The 20,014-nt window shown below is 42.7% G+C and overlaps 1 protein-coding gene across 1 annotated transcript; it reads right to left on the bottom strand.

Moving 5' to 3' along the window:
* Window positions 1-453: 453 nt before the first annotated feature.
* Window positions 454-19,814, bottom strand: UTP14A (UTP14A small subunit processome component). The gene is made up of 14 exons (XM_079962327.1): window positions 19,558-19,814; window positions 18,361-18,434; window positions 18,180-18,244; window positions 17,570-17,712; window positions 16,278-16,433; window positions 13,637-13,756; window positions 13,420-13,514; window positions 11,993-12,116; window positions 11,804-11,881; window positions 10,358-10,655; window positions 6,050-6,399; window positions 3,257-3,447; window positions 3,068-3,167; window positions 454-2,809 (listed from the first exon to the last, which is right to left on the bottom strand). Exons 1-14 carry the CDS (start codon window positions 19,627-19,629, stop codon window positions 2,519-2,521), a joined length of 2,157 nt encoding a protein of 718 aa, XP_079818453.1. The 5' UTR covers window positions 19,630-19,814; the 3' UTR covers window positions 454-2,518.
* Between the last annotated feature and the right edge of the window lie 200 nt (window positions 19,815-20,014).

Genomic DNA, 20,014 nt, shown 5'->3' with positions numbered 1-20,014 from the left:
CATCTCACATTGAGGACTGATATACCTTCCCCACTTAACACCAGGCACACCGAACCTTGGGAGTGGGGCTGCCATGCAAACCCCTGCTTTTGCCCTTGGATACAGAGTTTGAGAGTTCAGGCAAATACCTGAACACTCCTTATCTCTATAGCAGGCTGTTCATATGTTGCAGCAGGGGCAATGGAAACACGTAGCGTGACAGTGCTGATCTGCAAAATATGCTTTCAGTCTTTAGAGCCAACACAGGAACAATTTGCCATAGAAGTGTCATTTGTAATTATTTGTATTCTGCACTCTCACTCCCATTTCTGCTTATAAGGTGTAGTTGTTTTCTACACACACATGCACACAATTAACAGCGTTTTAAATGTGCAAATATTAATAGGAAGCTTTCAGCACCGATTCTTAGATTTACACCTCAGGAAGTCACAACAACAACAATCCCACACATGATGCAATCAAATGTAGAAGTTTTATTGGAGATAAATACATGTTAATAGCTTTATTTCCATTGAGCCTGTTGAAGTAGCAGTATATTTATAGTTTTTCCCCATAGTAGGTTGAGTAGAGTATGGCAATTAATCTTGGAAGAGATGAACAAACCCAACTGCATTATTTTTAAAGTAATTTGCTTATGAAAAAGAGCCAGGTATTAAACATATCTTTCAATACAAGCTTGCACTTTTAAACCAACCAACCTTGTCACCAAATTCGTGGCTAGTAGACCTATGTCTTCACATGGAATACCCTATCCCATCTTCCCTTCTTTCCCTCCAAGAAAACACAACTGGCTGAACTCACAGACAGCTAGCTTCTTCAATTAAGTGGAAGCTAAACGCTAGAATAAACTCCAGTTGGCCTCAAAAAGCTAAATGCTGGAAATTTGGTGATGGGTCTGTCTTATTGATTTCTCAAAAAACAAATAACACTTATTTAAAAAGACAGGGTGGTGGTGACGTCATCTGCGCAACGGTCAGACTTACCCTCTCAATTTATTTGCTGATTATATCGCACTGATGATCTCTGATCCAGACTAATCACTGTCAGAGGCCAACAGGGAGATGGAAAGCATATGGTAAAATTGCTGGGCTATCTCTGAACAAATAGTTGTGTTTTAGTTTATCCTGTGAATTGTGATACATTCAAAGTGATCACAGGCTTTAAGATCTGCCCCCACCATGTAAAATATCTAGGAATTCTTGGGTAAAGCTTGATAAAAGTACTTTTTTACCATTACTAAAGATACTGTTAAAGACCGTAAGTAATAGGCCCAAGTTAAACCTATCATGAATGGTAAGAGCGTCATCGGTAAAAATGATGGTATTACAAAAATTGTTTTCATTTCAGACTATTCCTATTTGTATATTGATCGAAACTCTTAAAATGTTTGGTAAGGTTTGTCCATCAAGGCAAAAGACCTAAGATTGACAGTGATTTACCAACACTTCCAGAAGTATAATGATGTGGCTCGACTACAAAATACAATTAGAATGATAATATGCAATACAAACCTATGCTTTTCAAAATACTCAGCCAACTAACAATTGGACAACATGATCATGTAAAATTGCTGTGGGAAACTGATTTAGCATAGAAAGTGAAGATGTGGATTGGAATAATTTATGGACCAAAAAACCCTTAGCATTAGTCTCAACTCATATATGAGTGATTACATTTAAGCTGTTACGTAAATGGCATCTGGCACATCTAACATGCAGCTATAGTAATAAATCATTATCATACTTGTGTTTGTAAGCTTGCAATACAATTGGTACAATGTTCCACATGTGACTTATGTACATCCTTTTGGTAAAAGGTGTTCACAGGGTGGGGGGAGGAAGCCACATCAAGGGGCAACATGCAGATTGCACATCAAGTTTAGGACTGTTAACCATTTCCAGGGAAGATCAGCTTAATTTCAACTGCAGCAATAAAACTACTAACACATTTGTAAAGCTGAGCAGGGTCTGGTATGGTTTCAAATTGGACAAGGGATCGCGTGTTGAGATTCCTGCATTGCAGGGGGTTAGACTAGATCACCCTCGGAGATCCCTTCAAACTCTACTGTTCCACAGTTTTATACAAATTGTTAATAGATTCACTTTCCACTTGGTGGCACAGAAATGGAAGAGACTGGATCATTCACAGAATTCTGTGTGGAAGCAAGATGCACAGACAATTTCCCTTACTGGAAAAACGAACAAGGAGAGTACAAACACTGAACAGCACAGAAGACATAGATGTCTGAAACTTGTCATCCTTTCATTGGGTTTCCAAAATGATAACCCTGATGACCGGCATCCACCTAATTCACTCAATGGATTCTGGCAGAATTTAATAAACTGATTTGTTCCGTAGGAATAAATGGAGGGAGGGAGGGATGGGAAACGAAGACATTTGTTGTATGTGTTTCTGTGTTATATACTGAAAATCAATAAAATTGACTGAAGAAAATAAGAAGACAACAATGCCAGTTAGCCTAAGGAGTCTGGCCTGTATGGCGGAGTCCCTGTAGGACTTAGCTCCGCCGACCCTTCCTCTTTGAAGCATGGCGTGGGTGATGACTGTGGGGTGACAATGACAGTGCCAAATCCGGCTCCCTTCCCATGCCGTTTGCCTTTTCCACTTTGCAGAGATGCTCACTGTCCTCAGCACTGATGGGCCGGATGATGTGGCCAGGCTTGGTGACAATGTGAGGAGCTGTCAGACGCTGGAAAGCACGCTGGGTGTTCCAAGTGGGGCCCATGGGTGCTTGGATGCTGCGTTCAAATTGCTTGCTGTTCTCAAAGGGGAAGGGCAGCTGGCTTACCTGCAGTGTAATGAAGAAGTAGTTTAATGGAACAGTTAAATTCACAGAGTTTAATTACATTCCTGCATTGCAGGGAGCTGGACTAGACAACCCTTGAGGTCCCTTCCAACTCTATAATTAAGAAGAAAAAGAAGTCAATTCTAACATCTTAGAATTCTATGATTCTAAGAACATTTATACTGCATTTTCTTTTCCCCACATTGTTTCTGCAGGTGAAAGCGTGAATGGCAGTCTCCCAGGCCAGAGTGATAAACTCACCTGATGAACCGCTGCTGAAATATTGCGCTGTTCACTCAGGATAACATTGGGCAGGTGCCTGTCTTTCCTTGGGGGCCCAGCTGCTGGTTTGATAAGGAATCTAGAGGGCAAAAAAGAAAAGGAAGAAGGGAGGTGAAGCAGGTGACAGCTGGCAGTGACAGACCATTAAGCTTCCGCCCTGAAACATACCGTCTCTTCTTCATCTTACTCGGCTGTAGTCCCGCGCCTCCCCACTCGCCCCATCCTGGAAGCACCAGATTGATAACTTTCGGTTTGCTGTTCTGCTCTGCCCGACGCTTTTCTTTCATAAAGTCGGCAACGACGTTGTCACTTGCAAAGGCCTCCCGGATCACCTGTCGCTGGTCTTTGCCCATCTCTAGCTGCAAGGGAGAAAAAGATCAGCAGGCAGGTGGACAAGGAGTCTCACAGGATTTCCAGACAATAGGTAACTAAAACAGGAAGAGTATAATCTAACAGTGACCTTGATGCTCAATTGGAAATGTAATTGTTTTAGGGAAAGTGCTGTTAAGCTTTCTTGCAGGCCCTGCTGGAGCCAAAAGACAGGTGTACAATGAACGAAGAGAACAGACAAATGAGTCTCCTCCCCACTTTGCATCCTTAACCAACGGGGAGCATGATACTGCTGAGTGGCACGGAACTACATCCAATGAAAGCTCATTCAAGGAGATTGCTGAATTGCTTCTGCTCACAGAGTCTGACTCAGTGCAGGGATTTGGAGCAGGAAGGAATTTCTCTGCCCAGAGGTCTGTCTGGGAGCTCTGGTGTTTGGATTTTAAAACACCTCCTTCCCTTTCCCAGCAGCATGTGACTCAGCTCGCTTGCAAGAATTCTCTGGAGCAGTTCGGTCCTCGAATACTTTCCTGTAGTACACAAGCTGTCTGCTTAAGACATGCTGGCATGATTCAAACTAAATGACAAAGCATGCTTTGTCACATTGCAGCCCACCCCAATGTGCCCCCCCCAGTACTGATAGACTCCAATTCCCATCACCCCCCAGTTAGCAAAACCAATGCTTACAGATAATGGGAGCCATAGTCAAACACCACCTGGAAGGCTGATTAGATAATAATACACTTGCATAACAAGAGACTCTTAATCTCAGGGTTGTGGGTTTGAGCCCCATGTTGGGCAAGAGTCTTGCATTGCAGGGGGTTGGACTAGATGACCCTCATGGTTCCTTCTGACGATTTTATTCGTGTCAGTGTGCTGCTGCTGCCCCTTCCTCTCTCCCTTCTTTATGTGAAAGGAGGTTGAAATCACCTGCTTGTAAGCTCTGGACAGTTCCTTGTTATGTCTGCACTTGTGGAACAGAAATTTGTTTTATCTGCTGCTCATTAAAAAATAAACCAGCATATTGAAGACACCTAACCACAGTTCCTCAAGTTCGGACTTAACAGGGAACTGTGATTAATTCAAAAGTGAAAGCATAATAATGTCCCTTTGGTTATACAGTGGAACCTCGGTTCCCGAATGCCTGCATTGTTGTATGTTTTGGTTCTCAAACACTGAAAACCTGGAAGTAAACGCTTCCGTTTTTGAACACTTTTCAGAATCCGAATGTGCAATGCAGCTTCCGCTTAGGGGAAGAAGCTCTTGAAGCCAATGGGAAGCCGTGCCTCGGTTTTCGAAAAAGCAAATGGATTTCGTCTGAGAACCGAGGTACCATTCTATTATTAGTTACTCCTATTTAATGTCTAAGTTTCTCTAGGCATATAAATTGTACTAATGTTAATAGCCTAGTTTTTGTTTTTTTATAATTGCTGTTGTTAATATTTAGGTGCTTTCACCAGCTTATTATTCTTAATACTCTATATGTATGTATATATGTTTATGTGTATACACACACACACACACACACACACACACACACACAATGTGTGTGCATTCAAATAAAAACATTTTTTAAAAAGGGGTAAAGTAGAAGCTTTCAGCCTCCTCTTATACATGTGGAGGAGTGCGTGAGCCTCAGGTTTCTTCTTCTAACAACAAGTCCTAATTTGCCATTCATTTCTGAACTGGGCCAGCCTGCTCTGAAAAAGCTAATCTGTGAAGGCAACGATTGGCTTTCTCATACAGTGAGACAGTTGGTCCTTTTAGCTCAGTGCTGGCTCTCCAATAACTCTAGGCAAATACGGCTTCTAGTTCTGCTACCCAAAATCAGTTTTTAATGAGAAACAAAACAAGGAATGAACCAAAGCCCTTCTACATGTGATTGAAGGGGAACCTGTGGACCTCCTGATGTTATTGGACTACAACTACCCTTAGCATAGTTGGCTATGCTAACTGGAGCTGATGGGTGTTGACTAATGACATCTGGAGGGCCACAGCCCCGCCCCATCCCTAATGTAAAGCATGCTCTCTCTTCCCTGATGCATTGGGATAAGGCTCCCTGCAGCTGGAAAACAAACCCGCCAAGGAGATTAAACCTTCTCCCTGACATACTAGCTTTCTCCCATTGGGGAGCTTTCAAAGATGAACGCTTCCCACGCCGTTAGCCTGAAGGGGCACAGTGCAAGTAAAGTGTTAGCACTTAGCTCTTCCGGATCCATGGAACCCCTGATTAGCCCCTCCTAATGGTGCTCACTGCTTTTGAATTATGGTGATGGAGGAGAATCTTGAGAATCTTGACTGCAAGAAGATCAAACCTATCCATTCTGAAGGAAATCAGCCCTGAGTGCTCACTGGAAGGACAGATCCTGAAGCTGAGACTCCAATACTTTTCCACCTCATGAGAAGAGAAGACTCCCTGGAAACAACCCTGATGTTGGGAAAGATGGAGGGAACAAGGAGAAGGGGACGACAGAGGACAAGATGGTTGGACAGTGTTGTCGAAGCTACCAGCATGAGTTTGACCAAACTGCGGGAGGCAGTGGAAGACAGGAGTGCCTGGCGTGCTCTGGTCCATGGGGCCACGAAGAGTCGGACACGACTAAACGACTAAACAACAACAATGGTGCTCACCTCATCCTGTACAGCAGAAGGCAAAAACGGACACTGAATGGGACGAAGTGGCTGAGCCAGCACTGCCTTCAGATCAATCAGAGCCTTGCGCTTGGCTTTCTTCTTGGAGCTCTGGGTCTTGCCGCCCTTGGGCGATGACTCAGCTTCCGGAGGCTGCTGAAGTTCAGCACCGTTGACTTCTGGCATTCCGTTTTCCAGTGGGACTTCCTCTGTCTCTATGGCCTCCATATCCTCTAAGGTACGAAGCCGTTCCAGCTTTTCACTCAGGAGCGGCCCCTCTGGCACAGGGCTTGGGGGTGCTGGTAAAAGCACGTCCGTCACCTTGGGCGTCACTTCCTCACCGTTAAGACCTGAAGCAAGAACACGACACAAATTAACATAGCATCTGAAGGGCACTGCTGGATCAGACATCACTCTAGCCCAGCATCCTGCAGGTAGGAAAACCAAGGCCCTCTCTGTGTTGCTGCTCTTTAGCAACTGGTACTCAAGGGTACACTGCCTTGGGATGTGGATGCTCCATATTGCCACCATGGTTAATATCGGCAGACCCAAAATTTGCACTAATCAACTTTTTGGAATACATCACACACACACACCCCAGCAAGCCTACCCAGGCATATTGTTTTAATACAACAGATTTTATTTCTATTTATTTTGAGTTTTAAAATAAATGTTGACCTGTTTTTGCATTTGTCAGTATTTTTAAAAGAAATATTTCAGTTCGTTCCTTCTAAAACCGTGTGGAGATTTAAGCAGTCAAGTAAGCAGTATGCAAACTTCTGTCAACTAGCTAAATAAAATTATTGCTTCTTACAGCAGTCAAAATATACTTTTTTCCCCCTGAAGGAAACACACGTAGCAAACAAACACAAAGTAATTCTGATTAATAAAAAAATTAGGAATGGACTTTATATTAGCAGACAATGCTAAAAGACGTGGTGTAGTATTTTACATTAAACCTGCACTTGAACCCAAGCTAATCCAAAAAGACAATAAAGGGAGGATTCTAGTGGTACAAATCAAAGTCCAAGGAGAAAAGATAAAAAACCAAATAAAGACATGGTTAAACAGGCAATTAAACTATTACAAATTCAATACTCACTGTTGATTAATGAGGAAATAAGTTGGATTGGAAAATTAAAAGGATGAAACTAAAGTATTTTGAACATGCCAACAAGCCAGGGAAATTACTGGCATGGCAAATGAGGAAAAGTGAGCAAAAAATTATATAAATAAGATAAAGCATAATGGTAAGGTCACTGACAAACAAAAGGAAATAAGGGAAGACTTCATTAAGTACTTCACAGATCTTTACAAAAAAGGAATTGAAAAGAAGACACTGATGGAAGAATATATAAAAAGCAGCAGTCTTCCAAAAATAAAAGATGAAAAACGGATACTATTAAATGGCGAAATAACATCGCAGGAAATATTAGATGCAATAAATCAAGCAAAGACAGACAAATCCCCAGGACTAGATGGAATTTCAGCAAAGTATTATAAAAAATTAAATGAACAGCTTGTGATTCCCTTAAAATATATGATGAATGAGATTTTAAAAACAGGGGAAGTCCCAGAAACATGGAAAGAGGCCTATATAACATTAACACCAAAACAAGATTCAGATATAACATTAGTAAAAAATTGTAGGCCATCTCACTATTAAACAACGATTACAAACTATTTGCATATATCCTTGCTAACAGAATGAAAAGTTCTTTGGAGGAACATTTACATCAAGACCAAGCAGGATTTCTTCCAGGTAGACAAATGAAAAATATTATCAGAAACATTTTAAACATAATTGAATACCTGGAAGTGCAAAATGAAAAACAAGCAGCATTGATGTTTATAAATGCAGAAAAAGCATTTGATAATGTTTCTTGGGACTTCATGAAAAAGTTCTTGAAAAAATTGAATTTGGAGTAAAATTTAACAAGGGAATATTTATTCAGAACAGAATGCAAAATGGATTATTAACCAGGTGATAACAAACCAATGTAAAATACACAAAGGAACTAGACAAGGATGTCCATTATCAATGCTTTTGTTCATTCTGGTCCTGAAGGTTCTGGCAAGGAATATTAGAATGGATAAAGAAGTAGCAGGAATAAGAATAAAGAAAAATGAACATAAATTGAAAGCCTTTGTGGACGATTTGGTTATTACTGTAGAAGATCCAAATAATTCTCTCCCTTGAGTAATAGAAAAAATTCAAGTGGCAGGTGACAAGTGGCAGGTTTTAAACTTAATAAAAACAAAACCAAACTGTTAGCTAACCCAGAAATATTATCTCAGGTTAAGAACTTTGCTTCAGGATGAGAAGAGAAATCATGCAGCCGTGGCGCAGCAGCAGCAGGAGGCCCCATTAGCTAAAGTGGTGCTTCAGGTTAAGAACAGTTTCAAGTTAAGAACAGACCTCCAGAACGAATTAAGTTCTTAACCCGAGGTACCACTGTATTTACAAAGACAATTATGAAAAAAATTTGGAATGAAATAAAAAGGAATTTGGAAATATGGAATAGGATGAACCTCTCTTTTTTAGGACAAATTGCTGCAATAAAAATGAATGTACTGCCAAAAATGCTGTTCCTTTTTCAGACAATACCGATAATAAGTAAAAATGCTTGCTTCAAAAAATGGCAGCAAGATATTTCAAAATTTATTTGGAATGGGAAAGGCCAAGGATAAAGCACAAAATACTTACAGACTTACAACAGTGAAGAGACTTTTCTCTTCCAGATTTTAAAATTTACTACGAGGCAGCATGCCTTATTTGGATTCGGGATTGGATTAAATTGGAAAAAGAGGAGACAATAGACTTAGAAGGACACAACAACAGATTCGGTTGGCATTCATATCTGTGGTATGGAAAAGCAAAGGTACACAAAGAATTCCACAATCACATAATTAGAAAGTCCCTGATAAGGGTATGGGGAAAATACAAAGAATTACTGGAATCCAAAACTCCGTGGTGGTTGTCACCTATTGAAGCATTATCACTTAAAACGTTAAGAATGAAAGGAATATGGCCAACATATAGAGATTTATTAGTAGAACAAAAAGGAAAGTGGAAATTGAAAGATTACGATGAGATAAAGGAACACCTTCAGAGTTGGTTACATTATAGGCATTAAATGAAATCTTCACGGAAGACAACAAGAGAGGATTCACTTACAGTTTCCAAATTCCAAAAGGATATCATAGATGATAATTCTAAATTGTTAAAGGAGGCGTATAATATTCTGTTGGAATGGGAAAGATGAAGTGGGCACAGAACATAGGTCATAACATACAATTTGAGGATTGGATAAGGCTTTGGAAAGTGAACTTGAAATTTATGGGTGGTAATTTACATCATTAAAACTGGCCAAAATGTACAAAACAGAACAAAAGAACTTTCGGAGATGTAAAGAAGGGGAAAGTACGTTTTATCACATGTGGTGGGATTGTAAGATTATTTTTAAAAATTGGGCAATGATATATAATGAATTGAAAAAAATGTTTAAAATAACCTTTGTGAAAAAACCAGAAGTCTTTTTGTTAGGTATTCTAGGACAAGAAATGCCAAAGAAAAATCGGACATTATTCATGTACGCTACCTACGGGAGCAAGAATCCTAATAGCAGAGAACTGGAAGACTGGAGAAATATCACCTAAAGAACAATGGCAAGAAAAACTGATGAACTATGCAGAACTGGCAAAATTAACAGCCAAACTGCGTGAAAAGAACAACAGTGACTTTTGAAAAGAATGGGAACACTTTACAACATACTTGCAGAAACAAGAAAAAAACATGGACTCGTTAGCAGGATTTAAAGAAACATTCACAACTTTATTTACAGATAACAAGAAATATACCGTATTTTTCGCTCTATAACACGCACCCGACCATAACACGCACATAGTTTTTAGAGGAGGAAAATCCGTAGGCATGCCACCCGTAGGCATTCCCTCCATAACACGCACAGACATTTCCCCTTACTTTCTAGGAGGAAAAAAGTGAGTGTTATGGTGCAAAAAATACGGTAATTAGTGATAACAGAACATTATGTATAAACAGAATGTATCAAACCAGAAGTAGAAGTTGGGAGAAGTCAACAGGGAGGGGGAAAACTAGAAAATGGATGTTAAATGATGATATTGAATAATTGTTATGAGAAAAGAAAATTAATAATAATAATAATAATAATAATAATAATAATAATAATAAATTGTATCCTGAATATACAGCCTATCGTTTTCACTGGATGGCCCTGTTCATTTCCCCCACACCATGCATTGTTTTATGGCCCTGGCCCTGCTGACCTGCAACAAAGCCTTGCAGCAAAGTCTCCTCCTTGGTTGCAGGTGGCTCCATCTCTTCGTCACTTTCTTCACTGTCTTCTGGTGCAGCTGGAAGGTCCTCCTTGGGCTCTGCGTGGGGCCGTCCCAACATCCAGGGGTTGTCTGGATCCAGCCCAGCAGGCCTCTCATTGACAACACTTGGAACAAGATCCCCCTCTGCGTCAGTGTCATTGCCACCTTCCTCGCTATCGGATGCCGGGCGTACTTTCTGGGTCAGTTCTTTGTTCCGGGCCAGCTGCTCCTGCATGGCTTGCCTAGCCTAGAAAGGCAGGCAGGCAAGAGCATTGTACTTGCAGACCTTAGGCTTACAAAAGCTATTCTTTGCTTCTTCACTAGAACCCTCCCAGGTCCATCCAACCCCCAAAGCCAGGTGGAAAGAGTAGAGCCTTTGAATAGGGTTACCATACGTCTGGAATTTCCTGGACATATCCAGAATACTGCAGTTGGAAGCAGTGTCCACGTGGAAATCAGCAACATGTCTGGGAAAATCTAGACGTATGGTAACTCATGTCAGCAGTGTCGTTTTTGCCTATTTTCCATAAAATGGCTAAAAAAATGTCTGTCACACATACACACACAGCTCAAAAACTCTGGCAAAAACACAACCACCCAAAATCTCAACAACATTTTCACTTTTTGAAATATGACAGCTCTACCTTTGAAGGTGGCGCCATATGCAAAATGGAGGCTTAGGGGGAGGAGACAGTTATCTGCTGCATCCCAAAAGTCAACATGGATACTGGGATGGTTTGCATAGACAAACCTGTTTCTGTATTATTTCAGATAAGAGCTTGAAAGGTCTGGTGCCAGAGGATTCTTTTTGACACAGCTGTTGTTAAGCAATCAGAAGTCAGAAACCCTTGCTGATCTACTGCAAATTGTCCAACAATCTACCAGTAGATTGTAGATCTATCTTTGGCCCTTCCCTGACTTACAGTATCCCGTATTTTCAGCCACAAGGGGACCAGCAAAGCATAGACCCATCTAATAACCACCCAGGAAGCAAGTAAAATATTTAACAGCCCAACTTACAATACTATTTCCTCCCCCTCCCAAGTAAGAATTTCAAACAATACTCTCCAGAGAAAGTCAATTTCCCAGGAGAAAGGGTATGAATTGCAACTGGCCAGAAAATGATTTGCCATCTGTTTTTGGCTTTGGATGTAAATCCACCCATTGGTGGGAAGGCAAGCAGACAAAAGAAAGGCCTTTTATCACCCACTTGCAAATGTTGTTAAAGGTGCTCTAAAAACCACTTCTATGGGAAAAGACTGATATTTTCAGCCAATCCTTTTCTGGAAGGTACGTTTCAGCTCGATCAAATCTCTCAGGCACCTGCCTTGGTTTAATTACATGTTAAGAGCGGGTTTTGGCTGATAAAGCCTCCTCGCTCCACACGTCTCTCACCTCTAGGTTGTACTTTGCCATGAGGACTGTAGATTTGGCCCACTTGCCCTTGTTCTGGTGTTTCAGGCTCATCCTCTCCTGCACAGAGAAATAAGGCAAAATGTCACGATGGCGGAGTACAGTAAGAGAGCGCCCTCCACTAGGCAGAGGGGCCTCATCTCGGTGCCACAGGAAGAGGGCTGCACTCACCTCAATACGCGCTTTCTCAATTTTAGCTAGCTCTTCTAGAGCTGCCTCAGGGTTAGTTTTCCGCAACGTCTCGAATTCTTTCAGCACCTTGCGTTTCCTGCTCTTCCTAAGCATTCTGTGATACCTTCAGGAAGAGGAAGATAGCAATGTCTAAGGCTTGAATAGCCAGGCCAGAGGGAAAGGACACACAGCTAACTGACATCACTGCCAACTCCTGATTCAAGGGAGGCAATAGAGCTGGTGTGTAGAACCTGTTTGCCCTGGCCATTGGCAATGCTTGTTGAGGCTGATGGGAATTGTAGTTCAGCAACATCTGGAGGGCCAGAGGCTGCAGCAGAGAGTCAGTGAAGTGGTTAGAGAAGAGACAAGAAAACTGTGACTCTAAATGTTGCTGCCCTCCCCTCAACTTCAGCCAGTACAACCAATGGCCAGGGATGGTAGGGGTTGGAATCCAGCAACTTATTGAGGGCTACTAGTTCCCCACCCCTTGTGTGGAGTATCAGCCTAAGGCCAGAAGGTCTGTTTCAAATCCCTGCTAGCTGTCAAGCTCAATGGGTCACCCTGATTGAGTCAATGTCTCTGCCTTACCCACCTCACAGGATAAAGATAAAATGGGCATGGGAATGTTGAGAGAGAGGGGGAGAGCAATGTACACCATCTTCTCAAGAGATCATTGCAAGAAAAGTGTAAAAAATAAACAAACAGAGCCCACACCTGTTGGGGAACAGAGAAACCGCACATGGGGCTGCATGTTTTCATTTTGCGTGCACAGGGATTTGAATCTGTTTTAGAATTCCTCATTCTAACATACTCCAAATGTTATTTATTATTTAATTATTTTTAAAATTACATTTAAGTCTTGCCCTTCCCTCCCAAAGGAGCCCAGTGTAGCGAGTCGCAAGATGCCTAGTCCTTTGTGGGCTGCAAGGAACTATGCAGAAACTGAACAGGGCTCATCCACAAAAGTGAGAAGAGGACTTTTCCCACCCAGCCTCATTTCTTTTTGGCAGCCAACTTAAAAGGGTGAAGGTGGGTTGGATGGCTGTTCACAAATTTTCTCCAACTTAAGTCAGCTGATCAGCACTTACAGCAATGTCTGCTTTGGGCAGGGGTCAGTTGAACTAAGGAGTTCAAGAACTCTGTAGTGCAGCCAATCCCTGCAAGCCTTGCTGTCGCGACCAATCATCTGATCAGCACATCAAGCCTTTCTTGGAACAGAAACAAATGGGAGCATACTGTGCAGCTTCCCAATTGTTCTTTCACACCCATGTCTTTACCTGTGCCCACACCCAATGTAAAATTTGATATCAGGCACGGAGCAGGTAACTGTGCTTGCAGGGGAAGGGGGGGAACGACAGTTTTGTGGTTCGCTATCAGAACTAATGGGACTGTAGGTTGCCAGCCGCTGCTCTACGACAATTGCTTACCTTTTGCTCTTGATCTTCCGCTGACGTCGTGCCTTAGCCTCGTAGTAGGACTGCAGGACTCGAGCCTTCTGGCGCTGCATACGTCGCAACTGTGCCTGGAAATGCGCACAAATGGAGAGGAGGGCTGACTGTAAAAGCTTACAGAGCAAGGCAGTGTGGGATCCAGGAGGGAGGCAGAGATGGAGAATGGGACAGAAACAGCCAGATCTAGACTCACCTCCTCCAGACTCATGGCCTGCAGCGAGGACTTCTCCTGTGGCGTCAGGAGTGGGTCCTTCACTGGCTGCTTTCCTCTGTGCAGAATATCAAAGATTTCTTGCTCCAGGGGTGTTCGTGCCTTAGAGCGGGTGAGACGTCGGAAGGATGGACACAGAGAGGTAAGTTTCAGCTTACTCTAAAGACTAGTCCAACAAGGTTGCAAAAGGTCACTAACAAAACAGGGGACCCTCACCCCCCGACCTCACAATACTTTATTTGCCAGTCTGATTTTACGTGAAGGGATGCTACCTCTTTCTTTGCAGACTATGCTTCTCATTGCTGCCTCTGGAGACTATCTGGAAACTTGAGGCAACATAGGAACTAACGAAGTTATAAGCATATTAAACAGATGCTTTCCCATATTCACTGGCTCCAAGTTAGTTCCAAGGCTCGGCTGGTTTTGACATTTCAAGCCCTTCATGGCTTAGGGCTGCAGTATCTGAAGGATTCTTCATCTCACTGTGTACCCACAAGCGCCCTGAGATTATGGTGAGAAGACCACCAGGTAAAAGGGACTTCTCTGCAGTGGCCCCGGGTTGCATAAGACCCTCCGCAAGAGGGGATTGCTTGAACTCTAATGTTGTTTTAGAACCAGGCAAAGCCTTTAAAAGGGAGGGGGGCACAGGCATTCAAACTCTGTTTGTTTTACCCCTGAAATGTTTTAGCTTGTGATTAGATGCTGTCGTTATGGTTTTAGCTTTTCTCTGTCCCTATGAAGACTGTTGTAATACTACTTTTTAGAATTTATTTCCTATTTTATTGTTTCACTGCTTTTATCGTACCAAAAGCATGTTAGTTACTGGCCGAGCAAAAACCATAGCAGGCAGATAGATAGCTAGATAAATAAATAAATAAATAAATAAATAAATAAATACATACATAAACAAACAAATAAATGGAATGTATTATTATTTATTTGTTACATTTATACTGCACCCCTACTGAAGAACTCATGAATAATTTCTACATAACCCTCCTTTTCAAAAAAGGGAGAATACCACACCTTTCAGAGTCTTTAGTAAGGATAGGTTTTAGTTCCAATACAGACAGGAAGTTTTAAGAATGAGTGCTCTCCAAACATGATGAGAGGGAGGGCTGCCTTGGCTGAAATGGCAAAGCTGTATAAAAGAACAGGCTCATGGAGACCAAATAGTATGATAGAGGCAGGAAGAGCAGTTAAAGCAACAGAGCTTGAATGGGCACAGAAACAGAGGGAAGTGGTTGGTTGCTACCTTTTCCTTTTCTGTTGCACTTCCCAGTTTTCAAAGTGCCACATCATCTTAAGTAAAATGTAAACACTTATAAAACTTTCAGAACGGTACTTTTCTTCCAGAAAAATGCACCTGTGGCTAAATTCTCTAGATTTTTCTTCAGCTGTCTTTTAAAAGTAACTCAGAGGTATGGAAAAAGATCAGCTGGAACTGGATAGCCCATATAAGATAGCGTTACCACATAATTGCCATATATTATTTCTAGCAACAACAAAAAAGAAGAAAATTCCAAAGCCTGCATCAATAAATTACAGTTATTAGACCTTTGTTGATTTTTTTCCTACTCAGTACCACTACTGGGCAAATTGTATTCTTAAACTTCAGGTTAAAGATATTGATGCAAATTTCTCCATGACAGATGCTTATAAAACCTGCTCCCCAATTTATCTTGATTTGTCCACTGACTGCTTCAAGGGTTGTGCCAAATATATGGATAATGTGACTGTTCCCAAATATTGGCTGATCTTCTCTAGGACCAAATTTAATTGCCTTAACTGCCTATTGGGGTTTTCTTACAATGAACAATTCTGCCCTCCGTGGGGATGGAGCGATAGAAATCCTAATAGGTATTATTTTTGTAATTTTTAAAAGAGATGAGCAAAGCAGATTTATTCCTGTCTGACTAAAATATCCAGAAAGGTCTTTTGAGTGTTATTTAGCTTGTTTATTGGCTGATATGAATAAAACAGTAACAGAAACAGTTCATAGATATTCATTTCCCACAACAAACCTTCATGAAAATATTCTGACAGTTAAGTGTTGTATGGGCTGTTTTTCTTTTCCCTGTTTCGTACACACCTGTGAACCATATCAAATTTTATGCTAGAAGTTATATGGTTTGGGGGTTTCCTTTGTTTTTGAATGGGTCTGTAACTGCATAGTAACAATGGATTGCCTAACAACTTACATGGTATTAATCTGCACAATAAAACAGGTAAGTGTCTCTCTAATTCTCTTTCTTTTCAGAGGAAGAGAAGAACTGAGAAAGCAACTTGGTAAGTTCTGCTCAAATAGGAGATTAGAGCTATGAAGTTGAATAGCTAAGTCAGAATTCCGTCTACCAGACCACAAGCTACAGAAGCCACAGTAGATGACTGGCACACCCACACACCTCCAGGTAGGGCTGGGAGAGAACTGTGCCTGAAACCCTGGAGAGCTGCTGGCAGTCAACGCAGAAAATATTAAGTTAGATGGGACACAGTAGAAGAGCAGTTTCCTACACTCCTAGGGGCATAGCTTGGGCTTGAACATGAGGCAAGAGCTCCGTGCAAGAGCTGGGTCCAGCTCAAGCCTAATTCTCACTTCTTGCTGAGGTCAACCAACACCCACCTGCCATCCATTTATCACTTCCTCAATGGCCGTGACAGTCACTCTCTCCTGTTGCAATGGGAAGACTAGCTGCTCAGCACGTCTGTTTTGCTGCACCACTGGCTGCCACTTAGCTAGGGCTTGAGATGTCTGAGTGTATGCAGCTTCCCTCACCACCTGCAGGTAGACAGATAAGACAAGCACAACCTTCAGCAGGAAGATCCCAGTGACACACAGGTATTTCTTTAAGGAGACGTGGGAGTTGTCAAGCCAGAACCCATTTCTGGCAGAACATACTATAAAAGTGTGACCCTCTGTTGGCTCCGACTAGTCTGAAACATATATTATATATATATAGAGAGAGAGAGATACACACACGCACGCATGTATGTATATGTATATGTATAAATATATATATGGTAGACCAGCAACAGCAAGCTTTCCCAGAGGCATATTTTAGAGCACCCACTATAAAGATGCCCATAGTCAAGCCTCAGTATAAGTTATTTAGGAATTTACTTCACCCAGAATATGATGCAATCCCATTGTTGGAATCTTAATACTTCATTTAGTGAGAGCTGGCAATGTAGCCAGGTATCAATTCCGCTCCATCTATTTGATCTGAAACCATTAACATAGCACACCCAAGTTAAATTCACGTCCATCACAAGGCAGAAAAAAATACTTTGCTTTATCACACAAGACAGGAACATTTGGTTCTACATTCCACCTGATGGCTTTTTCCTGTTTATGCTCTGTCTAGCATACTGCCTCAGAATTGTTCTGTTACAGCCGATAACCCCTGGTGGACCTATTCCTCATTAATTTATAAGACCCAATATTTATTTTTTTTAAAAGGATAAGCCTAGGAGCAAACCTTGAGAAAATGAATTTGACAACAAAAATTAAGAGAGGTACAAGTAACTTCCAACATACACACATTGAACTTGCGTGCATTCAGCTTCATGTGCTTGGCGAACAAATTTTGTAAAAATCTGAAAAAGGCAGGGTGCATCTGGGGAAAAATGGCAATCCCACCCATCACTGTTCCCAATGTGCTGTGACTAAATGTGATTTTGGCTTTATGCTGTGACCGCAGAACGTAACCGTATAAGTTGAGAATTACCTGTACCACAGGAAAAGGTACTTTTGCCAGTCTATCCTACTAGTGCCAACACACACATTTTCCTCTGTTCCTCTCCTTTTGGTTTCTCTCTCCAGTGCCCTTTCCTTCACATTTCTCCAATGCCAACATCTTCCTCCCTGACACCACCCCAAGCACAGCTGCCCCCAAAAGAGCCCACTGAACTCACTCGCTCATTCTCCTCCTTGCTCAGTGGGAGCTGGATGGCTTTTTTGTTCTGGGCTTTCTTCAGCTGCTTCTGAATGGAACTCAGACCTGGTGAGCTGGAAGCTGGTTGCAGCAGTTCTGATAGGAGAACTTTTTCTCTAGCATCTGCAATGCACAACACATGGTAACACTGGATGATAGGCCAGATCTGGGTGCATCGTCTTGTCCAGTATCATCACTCTGATTAGCACCAGCTCTTCAGGGTCTCAGACAGAGAGACCTTCCCCATCACCTGATTTGTGACCATTTAACCTGGAGATACCAAACCAGGGACTTTCTTCTGCATGCAAAGCATATGTTCTATAGCAAGTGTGGGGAACCTCTGGCACCTTCAGATGTTGCTGAACTACAACTCCCATCAGCCCTGCAAGCATGGTCAATAGCTAGGGATCATGGGAGCTGTTGTCCAGTAACATCTGGAAGGCCAAACTTGTTCTATAGCCATGCATCTCAGTTCTCTAGATATTGAGAAATGGTACATGGATCTGGCCACATGCTCCCTCCTAGCTATGCCCCAGGGGTAACAGAGGATCCATCTATGTCAGTGATTGCTACGCTCCAAGAGCTCTCACCTCCACCACAAATATCAAATTCTGAGATCTGTCTGCTCGCCTCAGTGCGTTCAACTGCCCTCCGTCTGCAAAAAAAAGGAAAGGACATTGACCTAGTTAGGAATGGAAAATCAAGCTATTTAGATCGCTCATTCTTTGTCTCCATCACCAGGGCCATGAAGCAGTCTCCCTTCCTTCTTACCGCTTCGCTCCAGCCAAGGCAGTGAGTGAATCCACAAGCTGGTGGTGCTTCTTTGTTGCTTCTTCATTGTCCGCCTGGGGAACAAAAGGTTACCAATGAATATGGGCCAAGGACCATCTCACCTAGGGCTGAACCCAGACTCATCCTTGCAACACTATGAATAATAACTTCAAAGGGTACCACTGAGCATGACAGTGCTAACCTGTGAGGAGATGCAGCTGCCAGCTAATCAGACTGACCTGCTCACTGGACTTACTGCCTTACAGCCAGGGCTTTTTTCCCCAGTTGGAACTTGCCGGAACAAAATTCCTGCACCTCTCAGGTGGGTGCTATTGCCGTTACAAAGGAGAAGTTCAAGGTGAGTTCCAGCACTTTTAATAGAAAAAACGCACTGCTTATAGCTTTGGAGAGTGGCCATAAGGAAAAACGCAACAAAGAAAGGACAAGGGGAGACACAGATGTCGGGATCAAAACTCAGGATTAGGAGTAGAATTTTCAAAAGCCATTTAAGCCTTTGCAAGGAGGCAACAATCCAGTTCTGCTATTTAATCTCGCAGAGCTTTAATATATTTATTCCTTATTGCATAAGCGTAGCCAGAATTTTTGCGGGGGGGGGGGTGAGTCAGGACATGGTTGGGGAGCAGGACTTTTGTTTGGGGGGGGGCAGAACCGACTTTTGTTTGGGGGGGCAGAACCGACCCTTCCCCCTTGGCTACGCCTGTGGCATGCTGTCCTGGGCATCTTTCACGGGGCAAAGAAATCCTTAAAGCCAGCTGCATTAAAGCGGCTCAACAGGAATACCGCAGCACGACGAGAAGGCAACACAGGTATCCTCCCGAGCTTACAGAGCGCTTCCCCCACGCGCGGATGGCTCTAAACAACCCCCTCCCCCACACATGGGATCACACAGAGTACAGTGGTACCTCGGGTTAAGTACTTAATTCGTTCCGGAGGTCCGTTCTTAACCTGAACCTATTTTTAACCTGAAGCACCACTTTAGCTAATGGGGCCTCCCGCTGCTGCCGCGCCGCCGGAGCCCGATTTCTGTTCTCATCCTGAAGCAAAGTTCTTAACCTGAAGCACTATTTCTGGGTTAGCGGAGTCTGTAACCTGAAGCGTCTATGACCTGAAGCGTATGTAACCTGAGGTACCACTGTACAGCTTTGGAAATAAATACGGTTGGGCTTGAAAGTTCACCTCCTTCTCCTCATCGTCCTCACTCATGACCAGCCCGTTCCTCAAGGGATGTTCCTCTTCTGCGGCCGCCATGGGGGGAGCTCAGACACCCCAATACTCCCCTTCCCTTTTTCTTCAGTCCAGGAAGGGAGGCTGAGAAAGGGAGGTTGAGCACGTGGATGGTCAAGCCCCGGCAGGGAGCAAATAGCACCCTGCGCGCCGTAAAGCACGGCAGCACTTCCGGCTGTGAACCTAAATTTTTGCGGTACTTCCCCTCTCCCCCCCACTGGTGAGGCCATAGGGGCCGCTATTGCGCTGGGAGGGCAAGGACATGTCCACGTGACCCGCCCTTATTTAAATATGCCAATTAATTATTTAAAATACATGCAAATACGTGCAACGACACCCTTGCAATCTAAAAGGGAAGTGAGCAAGAAGGGTACAAAGCCTTCTTCCCTGAGGCTACTGGCTATTTTAA

Source organism: Podarcis cretensis (genome assembly GCF_951804945.1).
Source record: "Podarcis cretensis genome assembly, chromosome: Z".
Lineage (NCBI taxonomy): Eukaryota > Metazoa > Chordata > Lepidosauria > Squamata > Lacertidae > Podarcis > Podarcis cretensis.
This window is presented reverse-complemented; position numbering and strand designations above follow the sequence as displayed.